Source organism: Electrophorus electricus, chromosome 2, assembly GCF_041902795.1.
Source record: "Electrophorus electricus isolate QZ-2024a chromosome 2, ASM4190279v1, whole genome shotgun sequence".
NCBI classification, from domain to species: Eukaryota; Metazoa; Chordata; class Actinopteri; order Gymnotiformes; family Gymnotidae; genus Electrophorus; species Electrophorus electricus.
In genome coordinates, this window is record NC_137498.1 from 38253506 (window position 1) to 38272209 (window position 18704).

General features: G+C 37.0%; 1 protein-coding gene across 6 annotated transcripts; it reads right to left on the reverse strand.

Moving 5' to 3' along the window:
• Positions 1-4964: 4964 nt before the first annotated feature.
• Positions 4965-18381, reverse strand: nt5c1aa (5'-nucleotidase, cytosolic IAa). 6 transcript variants are annotated; one of them, XM_027006357.3, is made up of 8 exons: positions 18193-18381; positions 17811-17936; positions 15957-16001; positions 14015-14182; positions 13345-13474; positions 10025-10147; positions 8305-8489; positions 4965-7995 (listed from the first exon to the last, which is right to left on the reverse strand). In XM_027006357.3, exons 2-8 carry the CDS (start codon positions 17931-17933, stop codon positions 7639-7641), a joined length of 1131 nt encoding a protein of 376 aa, XP_026862158.2. In that variant the 5' UTR covers positions 17934-17936; positions 18193-18381; the 3' UTR covers positions 4965-7638. The 6 variants fall into 6 exon arrangements, with proteins under 6 accessions (XP_026862158.2, XP_026862157.2, XP_026862159.2 ...); XM_027006356.3 differs by having other exon boundaries at positions 17811-17941; XM_027006358.3 differs by lacking the exon at positions 18193-18381 and having other exon boundaries at positions 14069-14182; positions 17811-18186.
• Between the last annotated feature and the right edge of the window lie 323 nt (positions 18382-18704).

Sequence of the window (18704 nt, forward strand, 5' to 3'; positions counted from 1 at the left end):
AGACACAAGGTGATTGGATGGTGCCAAATTAGTCTGGCAGGGCCAGCCACAGGGGGATTAGGGATTAATTATCATGGTTATGGCAGATGATTGTAGTTTGAGGCAAATTTAAAGACATGACAAAACCCTATCATCACAGTACTAAGCATAGCTATTCAGAAATATGTAATCTTTCCAAAAAACATGTGAACAGATAGCACAAGGATGTTACAGTAATCAGTGTGGAAATAAAAATAATGTAGTTATCTTTTTCTTTTTTGCATTATGAGCACATAAATGCCTATTTTAAATGATTTGGCTTCAGAGTTCTATTCATCTGATAAAATTTGGAATTATTTAATTATCTATGTATTGATCCTTCACCTTTGCAATATGGCTGGGCCACATCATGTCTGGCATGGCAGTCATCTTACGTCACTATTCCCAGTAATGTTTCACTTCAAGCATATGTTCCTTCAGCAGATGGCAATCATGCAATGTGAACTTTGAACATGTTGCTTATTTCTATATGGTGGGATTTTGTCTGTCTGTTATGGAAAACAGTCCTAAAATTCTAAACAAGATAATTTTCCAGGCGCAATCATGGAACATTTTGATTTTAAAGAGAGATTATATATTTGACTCTAAAATTTGTTTTTTAGCCAACAAAAAAAAGACCAGATCTTTCATGCCATCAAATAAGTGCCTGGACTGTTTGATATGGGAAAGTGCTGCATTAGCCAAGCAGTGTTACTTCTTGTGAGGTTATATAAAGTGACTCTCGGTACATCATCAAAGTGCCTCTGATCTGGAGTAATAAATGGAGCAGGCCTCAAGCGTGTTGTGGAGCTTCGAGTTTACCACACTAGTCTCTCTGATTGAGTGCTGAGCTGATGCACCTTGGAGACCTAAAAGCTCACTGCATGCCACCCACCACTAGTCTGTCCACCCACAGCCTAACCAAACATTCTGTGTATTCCTGTTATGTGAAGCTTTAAGTTAAGGTGTCAGGAATGTGTTTGCTTGCTAAACAATGTTTTAATCAAATAGGGAAGAAATAATGTTAGTGAATTGAAGGTAGGATGAGAGAACACTTTGTTAGTGAACAGAGGGTATGATGGGCCATGTAATGTACATGTAATTCTAGAATTTTCAGGAATGCTTTTGGTTTGATAACTGCAATTTGACATCTGCGACAACTCCTCCCCTCCAAATGTGGAGGCACAATGGTTTAGTGCACATTCTTGTCCAGATAATTCTTAGGGCAAATGAGAGAATCCAGTTTCTGTACAAAGTCCCAGCCTAGTCATGCATGGTTTACAATAAGGATGCTACACAGGCTATAGTTACTATGGAGACTGCAGTAAGGTGTTCTTAATCTAATAAATACTATAGAGATTGACCATGGATTACCCTCCTCACTGCTTGCCTCAAGGGGCAATTTCAGTTGCCATGGATACTTTCCAGACTGTTTAGACCTTTACCAACTAGAAATAAAGGCTGAGGCTTCATTTATCTTAATAGCTTTCTAAAAAGGACTAAAGTCATGTGTTGTTGTGTGCTTTCAAAAAGTATTGTTTTTTGTGAAAGATTCTTTATATTCTTTCTATATACCAGTGAAGGAATAGATCTTAGTGCATTTTATATGGTCCCAGTTAAAATCATTGTGTGCTATGTTGCAGTTGATCACATCTGCATACTTGATTAGGCAAAAGTTTGAACTCACCACTGTGATAGGTCTCTCCATACAGATAAAAAATGATACTATGTTCATTCCACCTCATTGCCTCTGATTCAGGCAGACATTTCGACCAGAACTAATGCCCTCCATCTGTTCAAAAATATTACAGTGAAGCTTGATGGATTTGTCAGTACCCATTCCTTTTCTGATTAAGACTACCTCTATTCCTGAACTCCCGGGTTGCTCATAAGTGTTAGTTTGATAAAGAGATTTCAGTAGGGAACATCAGACAGTGTGATGCGGACACAATGGCCACCCAGTTTACCCCAGTATGCTTGCCATGGTGATGCTGTAGTCAGGCTTTCCAGTGGTTTACGATCATATGCTTGCAGGGGGCACCCATGCTCTGTGCAAAGTTCACATTAATTCCCACTGAATGCCCCTAGATCCTAACATAGATTATGTGCTATTATTATTTGAAAGCCCTGCAATTACCTCATTATTAGCTCATTGCTAATCACAGTTGCCAGTTATTTGCCCACAACAAAGAGGCACAAGGCTATCAATTCAAGACAGGATGTTAAACATTATGGGTGTGCAGAGATTACCTCATCACATTTGAAAGACTGACTTTATTTCCAAAAAACCTCCACCTGAATATATATGGGCTCATCAGTGGTGTGGACCACGCTGTTGAATGTTCCTGTCCCCTGCTGAGGGTGACGGTGACCTCTGCCACAGCAGGGTGATCACATAAGGTCTCAGTGCTTCTCATGAGCTGTCTCTGCTGGGAAGGCTGAAGCTGAAGCTCTCTGACTCATCAGCCATGGTCCTCTGCCCAGTTCTTTCCATCTCAATATCGTGTCAGATCTGCAGCAGACTCAAACACACACACACACACACACACACACACACACACACACACACACACACACACACACACACACACACACACACGCGCGCGCACACACACACGTACACGCACGTGCACGAACACGCACACAAACACATGCACACACACACACACATACACGTGCGCGCGCGTGCGCACACACAGACACACACCAGCTGCACAGCAGCACTGCGACAGTCTTAAGTTCTGCTAGGGCATACATTATCTGGTATCATTTGGATCTAAGGTGGGTTCAGTGAGGAAGTGAGTGGAGTGAAATGTATCAATTAAGGTGGCAAGATCTGATAAATAGCAGGAAGTATCTCCTAATCAGACATCCCTGGTGGTTTGTGGATGCAGAAGGAAATGTCTTGTGGTTGAAATGTCCTAAAAATGAGGGCAGTCCATTTTAGAGCTGTCACATGTACAAACAATTTTATCAGCATCACACTCACCACAAACAGCACTGAGCAATGATTATGACTTTAGAATCTCTCTCTAATATGTTTTTATAGTTTTATTTTTTATCATCATTCCATATAATGTTGTAATAGTCTTTTCTAGATTTAATATCTTGCTTGTTTGAAAACTTCCTAAGGCATTAATGTGTGCCCACCTGATCTTAGATATTAATATGCGCCTAGCTTTTGTTTAAATAAACATCTTTATTATATATAGCACTTCTCATTTGAATTCCAAAATCTCATGTAAAGGCTTTTACAAGGATTAAATATTAAAATTTATATTGTTAATAAAGTATGCTCAAGAAATAAAAAAATACTAAAAGGATAAATTATAAAATAAAATAAAACTTAAATGAGATACCAGCTGTAACAATTATGATTTTCTGATCTTGATTAAAAAATAGGTATAGAGTTCAGTTATGTATTTCTACTATTAAGCCTAACAGATATCATGTTCTTAACATCCTTTGCAATAATATTTCAGGGTTTAGGAGCTATATAAGAATAAAGATCTGCCACTAAATGAGTTGCAAGTGATTCTAGGGATTAGCAGTAACTCTTCCCGGGCTGAGTGAAGTGGTTAGGATGAGCTGTAAGGCTTCTAGAGTTCAGAAATTGTTTGAATTAGACAATTTAGAACCTCAAATGCCATAAGCAAGACAACACACCAATGCGGCAGACAAATGTAGCCTCACATTCGTAATTATGTTGTAAAATAAATTTATTTGTGTACATGACTATAAAAATAATACACATCTCTTCAGCAAAGGGTTTTCTACACTAACTCATCAGATTGCACTAGTGAACTGAATAAAAGATAAGGAAAACCAGAGGAGTAAAAGCACCAAGAGCAAGTCTACAGCAGCTAGCCAGCAGACGGACAAAGCAGAACACACCGAAGCTGTGTCTGCCCTCCTGAGCCCAGTCCATCTGCCCAGAACAGTTTCCCAGTCAGTAGAGAGAAGCAGCACTGACAGAGCATATATAAGGTGGTGCTGAGACAAGAGAGCACATTCCTGCTGTTTTTTTTCTGTAAGATATCTGACTTTAAAAAAAAAAATAGAAGCAAATTACATAATTATTTAATTGATCAGTTCCTGTGATCTATTTTGAATATACAGAGAATTTAGTAAAAATTCTCTGTTTTAGTAAAAATTCAATAATCTCAAATTCTATTTAACAGGATATTACTCAGATGGGCAATTTATACCCACCCTGGGTGTGATTGGGTGCTAGCAGTGTTGTCTCTCCAGCCCTTTATCTTTGCCTCCACACTTATAAAATGGAGACAAGCTCTGGTCAACCACTAAGCGTAGTGATGGATCCACAAATCATTCGGCAACAGAAAGACACAGCTGGCTGATGCTACTCCAGTTCATCACCACACCTGCCTGCCCAGCAGGGCCACACACATTGCACTGTTGGAACTGACAGGAGAAATCAGTTCAGAGTGCTATACTGGCAGCCCCTTTTATAACACAAACACAATGATTCTTTATCACAGATGATTGTATCAGTGATTACCAACTCAGGCATAAGATGCCGCACAAAGCAGATCTGTCATTTGGGGCATCAGTGGTTTAAAAGCAACTGATATGGCATGTTCTGTCTGGGCACACTGCTGGGTTTAGATCTCATATTCAAACCCACAGGTTGAGGCTTTGTTCAATTAGACATATGCAGCTGTCCTTGTGCAGTGTCTATGCCAGTTCAGATAGTTTAAGAGGTTTTTAAGAATATCTCTCTAGTTAGCTAAACCATATAAACATCACTGCTGCCACCTAATCTGATCTTTAGGATGTGCATGACAAAAAAGATCACCCTTACAAGGGACATTTTTTAGAGGAAGAAACTTTCCATTATTTCTTTTGAACCCTCATCTCTTACTCTAAACAGAAAGTAACTGAATCATACTTTTGTTTATGTAGCCTTTGTAAGAGAATTCATGCTAATTCTAGAGCAGATAACACATTTTGTGCTACTTTGCCACAATACACATACGTTCTGAAGGCAAAAGAGATTTGCAATCCCCATGAAATTATATACTTTGTTCAAATTTACATTAGGATCCACCTCAAGTACTAAGACTGAGCAGATTAGACTGCCACATCTAGAGATAATTTCTCCACAACCCAGGGAGAAGCAAGCAAACCCATGCAGTTGCACACAAGCAGGGATATCAAACATTTAGTTTCCATTCATATTGACTATTAATTATCTTCAGCTGGAATAAAGACTAATAATTGCATTACCAACAAAATTCTGGAATGAGGACCCTGGATACTTATTTTAATATTCATAATTCATAATTTAAAAGAAACAGTTGTAAACTTAAGACCTTATAAAGGCATAAACAGTACAATAAAAATATTGAATACACCTGAGCTCTTAACCTCTTTTGAAAAGACACTGATTAACATTATATGTAACCTGTACTAGTTTGATCTAATCCTCTGTACAAATCTACTTGTCTGTGCATGCAGGTGATTAGGACTGAATTTCCTCTCAAGCAGGATAATAATATTCTGATATAAGTTCTTATACATTACTTCCTGTCTTTAATTAAAAGGAACATTTATACCTCTATAAATGCCTGAAAATTAAACATATATGTATTACATATCTAGTACTGGCAATTTAAGCATTAAATAGAATTGTTTCTCTAATCCACTGTTTTAATCTTGCTGGATTAGACATTAAAACACATGTTAAACATGTTTACTCACATGCTTTACATGTAAGCATATGCCCATGAGACAATGTCTCACACAATAAAACTGCAGAATTTTATATGCGGTCTCTAAGAGTGATATTCTATGTACCATCTCATGACAAAAAGAGATTACTGTATCTCAGAATCCCACTCAGAAAAACACTGAAAGAAAATATCTAAAATTTATAGGGACTAATACTTTATATATTCACAGAGACTTTGTTTGTTTGGGTTTACATTTATTTGTTTGTACTATTATTTTAAAAGGTTTATTGTATGCTTCATAGATAACCTGTCACAAGCTTTTGCTGTCAGCCTGGTTGATTTTAATATGATATGAATTAACACTTAATAATTAATAATAGAATAAATCAGTCAGCCTGATTAAGAAACAAGATATTCTACTGCAGTTGTAGAAAATAACTGTAGTGAAGCAATACTGACTGAATAAAGTTTGTATCTGATGTGTAGCAACTTGAGTGGAGCAACTTGACTAAGAACATTTTAACTTAAAAAAAAAACATATTTGAAATATAGCTGCAGTGAAATGTATTTTATTATTATGATTATTACTATTGTTTTATTTGTTAAAAACCTATTTTTTATTATTTATAAAATATTTATTTATGTCCATAAAATATACTCCCAGCAATATAAGCAATACTACAAATTTTAAAAGTATTTTAGCCAATGGTATAGAAATATAGATTTTAAATTATTCCCATTGCAATATTCAAAATCCAGTTTCTTTTCTAAAATTCGTGTTCTGCTTAAACACAAATATGACTTCAATTTGTTTTGAATTTAAGATGTGAAACTAGGACTATCCAGCAGAGGGTAGTATTTGAAAGTACATAGGCATATATTTTTTTTAAAAGCTGAGATTTGTAAATACATTAGTATTTTAAAATATTTTAAATGTATTTAAATGGTATTTCTGCTAAAATTTTGCTAGTCAAATATAATAATGTTTCAATTTTTATTAATTTGGAGAGCTTTTTGGAGTAGCATGCCATTAGGTTGAACTAAATCTGAACTATGGTTAGGGGTGCTGATTCCAATTCAGTGTTGATCTGTGACTTTTATCTGCAGAGATATTTTGCTCATGAAAAATTATTCACTCTTTCTCTCATCTGTTCACAGGCAAACCAATGATCACTGATGACCCCAAGAACAAGTAACAAGAAATAACAATTACTATCACTTATGGCTTTCAATTTTGTGACTTCTTAGAACATTATGAGAGGTTTTTTGTTTTTGTGTTTTTTTTGTTTGTTTGTTTGTTTGGTTTTTTGCAAAGATCCTGGTTCACTCCAAGTTATCACAAGAATATATATATATATATATATATATATATATATATATATATATATATATATATAAGAATACAATAACATATCATAAACATACACAAAGTTACAGTATGTTTCTCCTACTTAAAGAAACTGTGTATCTTTTATACAGTTTTCTGCCTTTACAGAACATCTGACTTTTTTATCTGTCTTATAAGGAGAAAATACTTAATATATATTTAACTCCATCATATTACTAAGTTTACTTCATGTATATCATGTGAAAAAAAGAATAATGATAGAGAGAACTACCATTCAATAGTTTAAGTTTCATCTAACTGCACTGAAATATTTACACAATTATGAATGAAACCAGATAAACATAATGGCAGGACTAGTGTGGGGTTGAATTTTTCTTCCAACTGTGGCAGTATGTTGTAATGCCAAAGTTAGCACCAGCCATCAAATTGAAAGTAGATTAGCGACCAGTGAGTTTAGTTATTACTTTTGTGGCAAAAAATAATATTGATGAAAATCAAATATGTGTAAAACAAGTGTTGCTGCTTGGCACACTCATTTGAATATCTCTTGGCTTTTCCTGCTGCATTCTGCTACTGCTACTTGGCAGAGTTGGTGCTCTTTCTGTGAGAGTACATCTGTGCTATTCCATATGGTACATGTGCAGCAATAGTACCCCTCTCTGCAGCACCTTCTATGTGGAACATTTGATCATCAAAATAGATGTGTGGTCGTATTTTCTCCAGCATGGGTCCTTTCGGGGCCCCAGCCAGGAACAGGGCTTCATCAGTCTCCAGACCCCAGGCACGCAGAGTCTTTAGGGCACGGATGCCTGAACTGGCCGCACTGCGAGCAGTGACCAAGTATGTGCGGATGGGGCAGTTTAATCTGTGGCCCTTGGCATAGAACTTCTTTTGCAGTTTTCCCAGAGCCTCGAGGAAACCCTTCAGTGGACCCTAAAATATGTACAAAATCAGTGAGAAACTCATATTTCACTATAAGCTTACTGCAGTGAAAGTGTCTTGTAGCGGCGGTGCATATATTGCTATAAAATACTTGTAGCGAAGTAAGAGATGTTAACTATCATTCGATTATTATCTGACAAGAATTTTCACAATGTCAGAAGGAGCTCAAGAAGTAACAACTGCATGAAACTGTTTAAAAGCAAACAAACTATCTTCAAAAAGCAAACTATATCAACAATTGAAAGTTTTCTGAACCTTTTTTGTTTTCTTTGTTTTTTGCAATCAAATGTTAGTGCTTACATGCTCTAGAAGTGTGTGCTCATTTTCTCTCTCATGTTCAAAGAACTTGTCCAGACCATGAGCTTTAAATATACGCTCAGACTCGTCAGAGAAAAGAACAGCATCCCCATCGAAGGCTACCCTCAACTGGGTCTCAGACACCTCAACCTGCTTCTCTGGCATAAACATGGTAGCTGCTGCAATTCCTAAGAAGAAGAAGAAGAAGAAGAAGAAGAAGAAGAAGAAGAAGAAGAAGAAGAAGAAGAAGAACTGAACACAGATCAATATGGAAGGCAAGGCAGGATCCATGACACTTTTAACCCAGTGATGAACAGTGGACTTATTACTGGACTGCATAGCAAATAGGCTACTGGACCATCACACATAAAACACCAAGTACGTACACAAGGCTGGGCTAAAGTTGCCCGAGCAACAACCTATTTACAATATTTAGCTGATCTGTCCCTATGGAGGAAATAATAAGAATAATAGTTTTATTTTTGCTGTGGCTGCATAAATACAAGTAGCCCATACTTGCTAAAGTTACACCAAATTGCTTTTTATGACAGCCGTTCTTCGTGGGACACACAGAGAGAAAAAACTGATGCAGATCGTTCCTTATGCCCCTTGTCATGTAATATTGTAGCTATTCTTGATGTTGTGTGAGAGCACCGGGTGAGTCTTTTAAAGTTGTGGAAATTATTAACTATGGTATAACCAGTGGGGATTCCCTGTGAATAAAAATGTCCACATATGCTAGCTAGCTGGTTAACATATAAATAGCTATATGAAAGAATGTAACGTTAGATTCTTACATATTGAAGCTTCTTTTTAAAAGAGAAGAATGAAAGGGGGTGGAGTGTGACCTTTTTTCAGGTTACAGCAGCCACCCTTCAAAATGTTTATACATCCCTGCACAGCACATATCAAAAAGTAAACTATACCTTGTTAATTTAGTATTATTTTAAGAAATAACTTTGTTAAGCTTTGCTACTAATGTTAAAACTCAAAAAGTATAGAAAAATGCCACACTTTCAGAATCCATATTTGAGGTAATATTTTTTTTTTAGTTCTTTGTGATTGTGCAATTAAAGATCTGGCAGCTGAAAACTGTCTACTCCTTTATGTAAAATCTAACAAGAGTGACACCCCTCCCCACTGTACACAAACAAACAAACAAATCCTTAATTTTCTTCAGAACTGAATGCACATACACTAGTAATGGTACTGTGAATACTGTAATCAGAGAACATAAGCAATGTCCTTGGGATAAACTTGTCCAGTTGGCTACACAAAACTTCATTTCAAAATCCCTGTCAGGATACATCTCCAGTTACTGTCTAAATATACTGCACTGCAGCGCTTGCATATACTACAACTTATCTACTCAGCCTGTATCATTCATTAAAAAAATTTTCAAACCCTGCTGAGAATTATTAATCTATAACTGGAAATGCTTTATTAAAGAATAGAAATTGATTGGTAGGATGCTTGAGTTCTGTGTGTCTAAAAAAAAATCATATCTATTTTGAGGGAAACATTCCAGTGTTTGGTCATCTGTTGTCATTCAAGCCATTCACAGCCTTTTTAGCCTTTGCATGTCAATGTCTTGTGATAAATACCATATAAAATACCGTATGAAAAAGTTAATGCTGTACTTAATCATTAAATATTGCTATTATGTAAATGAAAGGGAATGTGTGATTCACCCAGTGTCTAGTGTTCCTGTAGACTTGCTCACCTTCAGCTAAGGCCTCTTGCACCTTCTCTGCATCAGCAGACAGGTAGAGGTTCGTGTGCCATGCTTTCAAGTAGCCAATTGGGCTGCTGCCACCTGTCATGCAGAAGCGCTCAATGAACAGATCTGAGAAAAGCATGAAACATAGTCATAGTCAGCACAGTCATCATACACTGCAGCCAAGTCAGCATACAGTCACCAGGCCACAGAATCAGAGGAAAGTCACCTGAAGAATGTAATTGTCAAATGTGAGATTGAAACCACAATAATCAAGAGTTTTGATTCAATAGAAACTTTAGTTAAACAAAAATATGCTATTAAGGCTATACAGAGGAAGTAAGCAATTTGCAGCAACTAACAAATCATTGTCAAGTTTCTTTTTAATGAACTGAGTAAAAATACTTAACTTACTGACAGTCTTCTAGAGCAAAAGACACCCATACATTTGAATAGAAAGATTTACTTTAAAGACATTTTTCACTCAGTGTGCAACTAAACTGTCAATATTCAAGATGATGGGAAATGAGTCATGGGAATGTTGATGCCTGCACCCTCTTTAGCTAACAGTCCTCTGCCTCAGCAAACATAGGTGTCCAAGCCTACTGTTCATAAGGGAAAGTCATCACTGCTAGGTGGCTTGATTTAGGTTTCATGCTAAGACTAAAATTGCTTGCAGGTGGGATCCTTTCCATCTCTCCTTCAGGCTACTGAAGGCAGGCAGGGGGTAAAGAGAGTGAGCATAACGTGTCACAGAGTAACTGAAAATTCAAATTATGTTTAATGTATGTTTTATTTTACCATCTACCATCTAGGGCTTAAAAGATATTGGGAATAGGAACATAAAAGGCTATAGATTAGGGAACATGAAAGTTTAGAACTGATTGGCTCAGTAGCTGGCTGGTTTATTTTAAGATACTGGGGGGTACAGGAAGAACCCTACACCCCTACTTTCCCCAGGAGATGAGCAACGGAGCGTGAGAGGGTTTTCAACCTTCTCCTTGATGTTTTTGTTCAAATATTAATTCATTACAATTGGGAAACTCATCTGAAGGATAGTCCCAGCTGATTTACCGGAAGCATAACAACAGTCCAGCATTTATTATTGTAATATCAAAGGAAAACATACTGCTTTGTTTTATGTTTTAAGTAACTTTTAAATAATGTATCCATCAAATAGCTTTTTGTTATTCTACTAATTACATAATACTTTAAATAATTACACACTATTAAAATAAAAAGTTAAAAATTATATGTCACACAATATGTATTTATTTGTTGTTTTTGTTTAAGAGGCCAGAAAATGGGCAGTCACTTATTGGTTTTGTGAATTGGCCACCAGGATGATCAAACCACATCAAACATGCTCACAGTGGGGAATTGAGCAGGAAGTAGCTGGCTTATGACACGAAGGTTAAAAGTTATAGATTGTCTCTCTGGGAAGATATGATTGGCCAGCTGGATATATAACCTCTACTAAAGTAAATGTCAAGAAAAATGGCACGACCTAGTGAGATTTACCTCATAAATCCCCATCTCAGGCTTACTGAAGGACATGGAGGCTCAGTGGACAACTTGATACTTAATATGTTACTAATGGCCTGTTACTAAGTTCAACAGTGATGTGTATACAAAGCATTTGTACATTAATGTCAAATGTTAAGTAAGCTGATATACAAATTGGTTTGGTAGTCAGTATGTATAAAGATATTGCAATTACAGTTAAATATAATCAGTTTATTGTTTTCCAGAACAGTATAATCATTTATTTCTATCAGTTATAATAAGTTTTATGGCCCAAGCTCATCAGATGCTTTAGAAAGCAATTGAGAGACAGAGGCAGTTTCTTGCTATCATTTATGGCTTCAAAACCCAATTATAAATCTCCTTGTTTTCATAAAATTTGCATTTTATTTAGAGCATGCTATACAGTATATAACAGTAATAGCACATTTAAGCACAACTTCCTGCTTCCAGTATGGACAAGGCCACGAAAATAAAATCGCAAAATAAAGTCAATAAGCTTGACATAAACATATAAAGACTCCCATGAGAACTTCTATGAGAAGCTAAACGATGATTTAGCAATATTTGAAAACGTATAATATATTGAAAAAGTGTGATTTGCTATATGAAAATACACCTTTTACATTTTACCATCTACATAAAATGGAATTTACAGTAATAAATGTTGTCTATAGATTTTCAATAAATAAAGTTTGTATGGGTATTTTACTCATGATTTTTTAATAGAATATGTCCTTCACGTCACTGTTTTGCTGTTTACACTGTACAGTAAATGCAAAATGCACTAAAATTGCTTGAAAATTGCATGAAATTAAGCTGTGCCAGTGATGTGTCTTGGTACTCAAGGTAGTTTGACCTGGTCCTTTGGAACTTTACCTAATGACATTTTTGTAAGGATTTCTGTTAACTTGTTTCATTTGCACAGAACTGTGGACAGTTGCCATTGACTTTTAGTGAAAGGCAGAGACCTGTGAATGTTTCTGCGTCCCAAGATGAGAACTCAGATGTATGCACACTTTGTTTCCCACTGTTAAAATGTAATTCTTCAAATTTAAAAACAAGGTTATTTTGTCATATACCCGGTGGAGCACATCCTATCAGTCTATCTCAGACAAAGCTGAGGTCGGCAAAGGTGGTGCATTTGGGAGGTCTTGGAGGTTGGTGGTGTTTTGTTTACAAACTTTAAAGGATACATATTTGCACAATTAAGAAGCTTAGGCATATTTTAAAGAATATGTGACATAATTCTTTAAACACAATCACCACAAAGCAAAATATCTATTTAACTAATCTAAAAAGATTATAAGATTGAAAGTAATAAAGTTTAAAGCATGCAACCTCCCCACATGCTCCATATATGTTTGATTTGTACGGTGGACTTATGATTGTTGTTGTTACTGTTAAGACTTTGTAGAAAAAGTTATAGATTCATTTCTAGTTGTTTCTGCCTTCATCTTTGAAGATAGTGCTAAATGGCAGCAGCTGAGATAATATGGAAGTTTTGCAGTAACCAGAGGCAGAAGGAGGTTTAAAGGAAATACACAAACAGGCCCCCCTCAGGCTGAAGAGTGGGAAATTACCCTGGACTTCATGGGGAAACATGAAATCTCAGCACATAATTCATGACTGGATCAGCCCCTGAAAATAACATTACCCTTAGAATATATACAATACTTTTTATGGTGTAGGGGTTTCTCTGTCTGCCGTGTTATGGTCTGCATAATATTTGTGCTGCTGAATTTATATTGGCCTTTTTGTCTTTATTAACCAAGGTGACAAGGAGGTCAGATGACACTTACTGTGGTGGTTAATGGTGTTGATAAGCCTCACCCCTACATGGGCATGATTGTAGGTCACCAGCACAATATCAAAGAGCTCCTCACTCTCAGGGTACAGCTCCCGTAACTGTGAATTAACTGCCTCCAGGGCCTGAAAGAACACACAGATGGGTGTTCTGTCTTTCCTACCATGTTAAACATACAGATGTACTTCCAATGGAGATACACACAGGGTTAAACAATTAGGTTGCTTTCACTTGCGGAGTCTGCAATTTATCATTAATGACGTGTTCTAGGGAATAAATGCTTGGGGCTACATTAATCACCCTTTGTCCTGTGATTTGCTCCTGGCTTTTCTGCCACTGAACGTTTGAACCATTTGTTGCCTTTTGACAAATGTGACATAAGAGCCTAGAGTAAAGAGATTTTTTTAAATGTATCTTTCATTGAACAGTATGATGAATATATTGTTACATGCCGTTAGCTAAATCGGTTAAAACTGATTAAAATGAGCCAAGGCAGTGTCTTTCAATAATATTACTTAAATTACTTATGTTATATTATTAAAAAAGAAAAAAATGGAATAGACTTGTGCTCTTCTAGTTCAGAATAGACTACATAGTATTATTATGGTTATACTTTGTTGTCAGTAATTTAGTGCAGCAGGGGTCTCCATGTCTTTGTGTGTTACCTTAACAAAGGGAAATGCAGGGCCTGGGGCCAAAGGCTCATTCTCATGTTGCACCTGATAATTGAGGTATTCCTCCACACCCTTCTCTTCAAACACCTTCTGCTCTTTCTCTGTGCGGAACAGCACCCGAGATGAAACGGCTATGGTGACTGCGTTCTCCGGCTTTGGCTGAATGAGGAATGAAAATACCAATGTGATACACAGTCTTCACAGCTAAAACAAGTAATGACACATGGGATAAAAGTCTTTGTAGACCTTCACATGGGATGCATGCCTGTAATGCAAACTAAAATCATTCTCCCACATCTTAGCAGAACTGATTAAATGCTGGAAAAATATGGTTTCAAATAAGAGTTGTTTTGATCTATAAATTTAGATGAAAATTTGTAAGATCTGACTGCTTACTGATATTTAAATAAGAAAAGGGATAATATTGACTGGCTGAAAAAAAAATCTGTTACCCCTCCTTCATCTCAGTCGACATGCTAGCATAAGATGGTGCCAACAGAAAATGAATGTCAGCTTAGGGAGTGAATTTAGCTAAACAACACAGGCATACCATGGTGTATGCAGTGCCACATGAGCATCAGAGCATTCAGGGTTTGCCCCTGATTGGTGTGTTCCCAGGAGGATGATAAAAGGGCAAGTCATGTAAGTGGAGAGCATTTGTAACAAGGTGAAATTCAGCCTCTCTGGAAGACATTTGAGGAACCGGAGACAGGTTTGGCATTTCTGTTCAAGGCAGACTGCATCACTTGCACTGGAGGAAGTTGTGGTTTACCGGGAGTAAAAGGTTCTGGGTGGGAGATGGGGGAAGGGTGCTCTGGGATTATATTAAGGATATCATAAAATTTAAAGGGCCCCCAGTTACTGTTACTGGCATAAATACTTAACTCAGAATGTTGCATGACTTTAGCTTGGGGACACAGTGAACATTACAACACTCTCTTATACTACCAAAGAGAGGTGGCGTTTATTCTACAGGCCCAGTGCAGGCATACTGACGTATGACACATAAGAGCTGTCCTGGGCTAAGTAAAGCTGTGCTACCTGGACACATGCCCATTAATTGCAGTGTGACACTTCACCCATTTAACCACAAAAACACACACAGCCCACTGTTATGAAGCTGATACCATTGCAGTTAGTGGATCTGGTTTTTATTCTGAAAAAAGAGGAAATGTCTTTTCTCACTAAATAAATAGATAAATAAATAAATAATGAGGATGTGTGAATCAAGTTTCTTGTTAGTCATTGCTTTTCTCAGAAATTATAGTATTGTAGCAGAAAACTAAACATTACAAATTACAATTCATTGAAATTATGATTACATGATTTGTCAGAGAATCTGTCTGTGGTCACTGCCCTAAGATATACTGTTTATGTATTCTATATGTATAATTAATTTTTAACATGATTTGTTATGTCTCCTTAATAAAAATTAGTACTGTAGTTTACTCTGTAAAAAATACTTTTTCACATATTACTATCACACGCAGTTTACCTACAAGAAATATTACAAGAAATATTACATATTGACATTTACTCAAACTAGGAACAGAAATACAACAGGGCCAGTATGTTGATACTAATACTGGCTTTATAAAAATGTTGTTTGTGTATTATTCAGAAAATCTGAATTTGTTTAAATAACACAAATGTCTGTTCATTTGCTAACTTCAGTTATTTTTATAAAATGTTCAACACATAGTATAAGTATCCATGATATTGCATTTTTTTGTTATTATGTTAAAATCTACCCAATGTAATGTTACTTGCCTGTTACAAAAGTGCTTTGCAAAAAAAGAATGTAGTGTTAGTGTAATTCACCAGAAGACCATACATTTAATGCAATGTCATCCTGAAACAAGATGTTGAGTAAAGCGGGAAGGTTTGAAATCACTATAACCTGATCTCATTGATCAAATTCTGGAATACTTACAAAGAAAATGCCTCCTTCCACCTTCCTGGCACGTCTCACAGGTTCCTTTATAAAAGCACACTTCATGTCAGTCTCTAAGAAATAAGTGTAAGGAATCTAAGTGAAGGGCTATGTAATAAGAGTGCATATACAATTATAGAAAGGGTTTGGGTGCAAGGTTTATTAAAATACTAAAATCACAGACTGACGGGTTACTGTGGACTACATCTCATAGCAGACCATTACACCATTACATAAAACCATTACAATGGTGTTCCTAATAAACTAAACAATAAAACTAGAACGTAAAAGACACATAGTAGCACAGATTTAAACAGCATTATTTGAATATATATAAAACATACAAAATACTAGACAGTAAATGTGTAAATTTCAGTGTGCATATAATATGGAAAGTCAGAGAAAAGCGACAGAGAAGTGCAGCATGCTGAGAAGTGAAGGAACTATCCTGTGGCATTGTTTATGTAGCCTAGTGCATGGAAATGCTTCCCTAATCCTGCCTCTGTTGTGTGTGGTGATATTTATAGTGCAAACTCTGACCTTTCAGAAGAGAATCTTTAGTTACACTGTAAGTACAGATACATATACCTGAGCCCCAGATTGTGTTGTGGGCTTTTTGTACTTCAAATATAGCCAAAATAGTATGGAAACCTGCATGACACTCCTGAAGAATAGAATGGTTAATGTGTTATGGTTGCTACACTGCATATTTTCAACTATAGTTGGACTAATTCCTGATACAAGGGCAACAAGTTGACACACTCCAGAGCTATTTGTCACTCTGATAGCTATGGGGTTTTCTCTAGCTAACAGATTGCAAGATTGCCAGGTAAGGGGCAAATGTGAGGAGAGGAGATGATAGCAAAGGGTTACAAGGGAAAAGGTTTATTAATAGAGTAGTGAATCTAGAAGGCATAAAGGAATGAAAGACTGTGGGAGGGAATGGCATGGATCATGGGATGACAAGCCTGCTGTTTATTTCAAACACCTACACGTGGCTTTATTCAGGGCCCAAAATGTTTTCTCATTCACAAATCTGCTCAGTGTAGGTCATTCATTCATATTGCCAATTTCTGTTACAAGCTTACATGAAATCCAAAACTGGTTCCCTCTTGTTGTCTTAAGCAATCAGCTTGATCATTATCATTATATAACAAAACCATCTACATTATTTGACTTGTTGTTTGACTTATTGTCTGCATGCACTGTCTTTGCATTGTCAGCACTCTCACATTGTTATTGCCATTGCATTTGACAGACAGCATAGCAATATCCTGACATCAGCATTACCATGCTCAAAGCAAGCACTGCTTGACGTGAGCCGCACCTGCTCCAGATCAAATGATATTATCCCTCCCCTTTTAGCTCTGTTACTTAACCAGCCTCTCCAAATTGTGGACATGTGATTATGTTCTGCGTCTCTTTTATCAAGCCTGACACAAACAGCATTAAACCACCAGACAGTAAAACATCAAATGGTTAGTGATCCACTGCCTGGCTATCATTCAAAAAATCTAGCTCTGTCATGCACAAACCATCTTTCAAGACAACAAATTTACTTGTTCATTTGCATAGAGTGTTAAGGCACACCAGTTTGTTGTTTTATACATTTAGGTACTGAGAAGTGATCCGAGAAACACATGTGATGTGAAAGGTAAATATCTAACTTATTGTACTCTATAGAACTTCCCTGTATCCTTGTACAACAGTGAAAAAAACTAGCAAAAGATCAAGGGATAAAATAAAACATTCAGATTTGTAAGCTCACAGCTGAAAGCACATAAAATTTGAATTAACACACTGATGTTTCAATGATGGAGAAGATACAACCATACTGACACTAGGAAGACTTACTGTTTGAGGCTTCTTGGTGGGACCCACACTTTCACAGAAGCCCTTGTTCTCATCCCAGGAATCGTTGCTGTCACCATTTGAATTCGGGGGAGGGGTTAAGGGCATGGGGTTCTGGCCCTTCATGACCTGTCCTGGGTAGAGAGTCATTCTTTTCTATTCCATTCATTAACCATGGTTCCAGTAGTGCCTACCTCACACAACTGACAACACACATGCACACTCTCCCATTCATCTGCTCTCTCTCTCTCTCTCTTTCTCTCTCTCTCTCTCTCTCTCTCTCTCTCTCTCTCTCTCTCTCTCTCTCTCTCTCTCTCTCTCTCTCTCTCTCTCTCTCACACACACACACACACACACACACACACACACACACAGAAACACACACCGTATGACTCCTGGCCAGAACAACGTGGTTTTGTCAGTGTCCGTTAGTTCTGCAGATGGAACAGCCCCTAGTTCTGCATGTAACTGGGATGTTGGCTTGGCTCCTGCTGGTATGGGGTGTCGCTGTGTTCTGTGTCCTGTCCCCTCTGATGTGATGCTTGCAATCCTCTGCTTGTGTGCTGTGTTGATATCCACCCCCCTGTGTTATTCCCTCCCTCTCTCCCCCCAACCCCCACCACGTCCATCTATATCCCACTACCTTGCATGTTCTTCATGTCTCCAACTCCAAGAAAAGACAACAGCGATATGCCCAACATATATAGGCAACATTTAACCCTACTTTGTCCCTGCATACTGTTGGATACACATAAATGTGGTCAGAACATTTCAACCAACCACAGCAAGAACTTTTCATCCTGAAATCCCTCCTCTGTCCTTGCTTTGCACTAGCTGTTATAAAAAATACATTATAAAGAGTTAAAAATATCAAAGAATTAAAGCATTTAATTGACA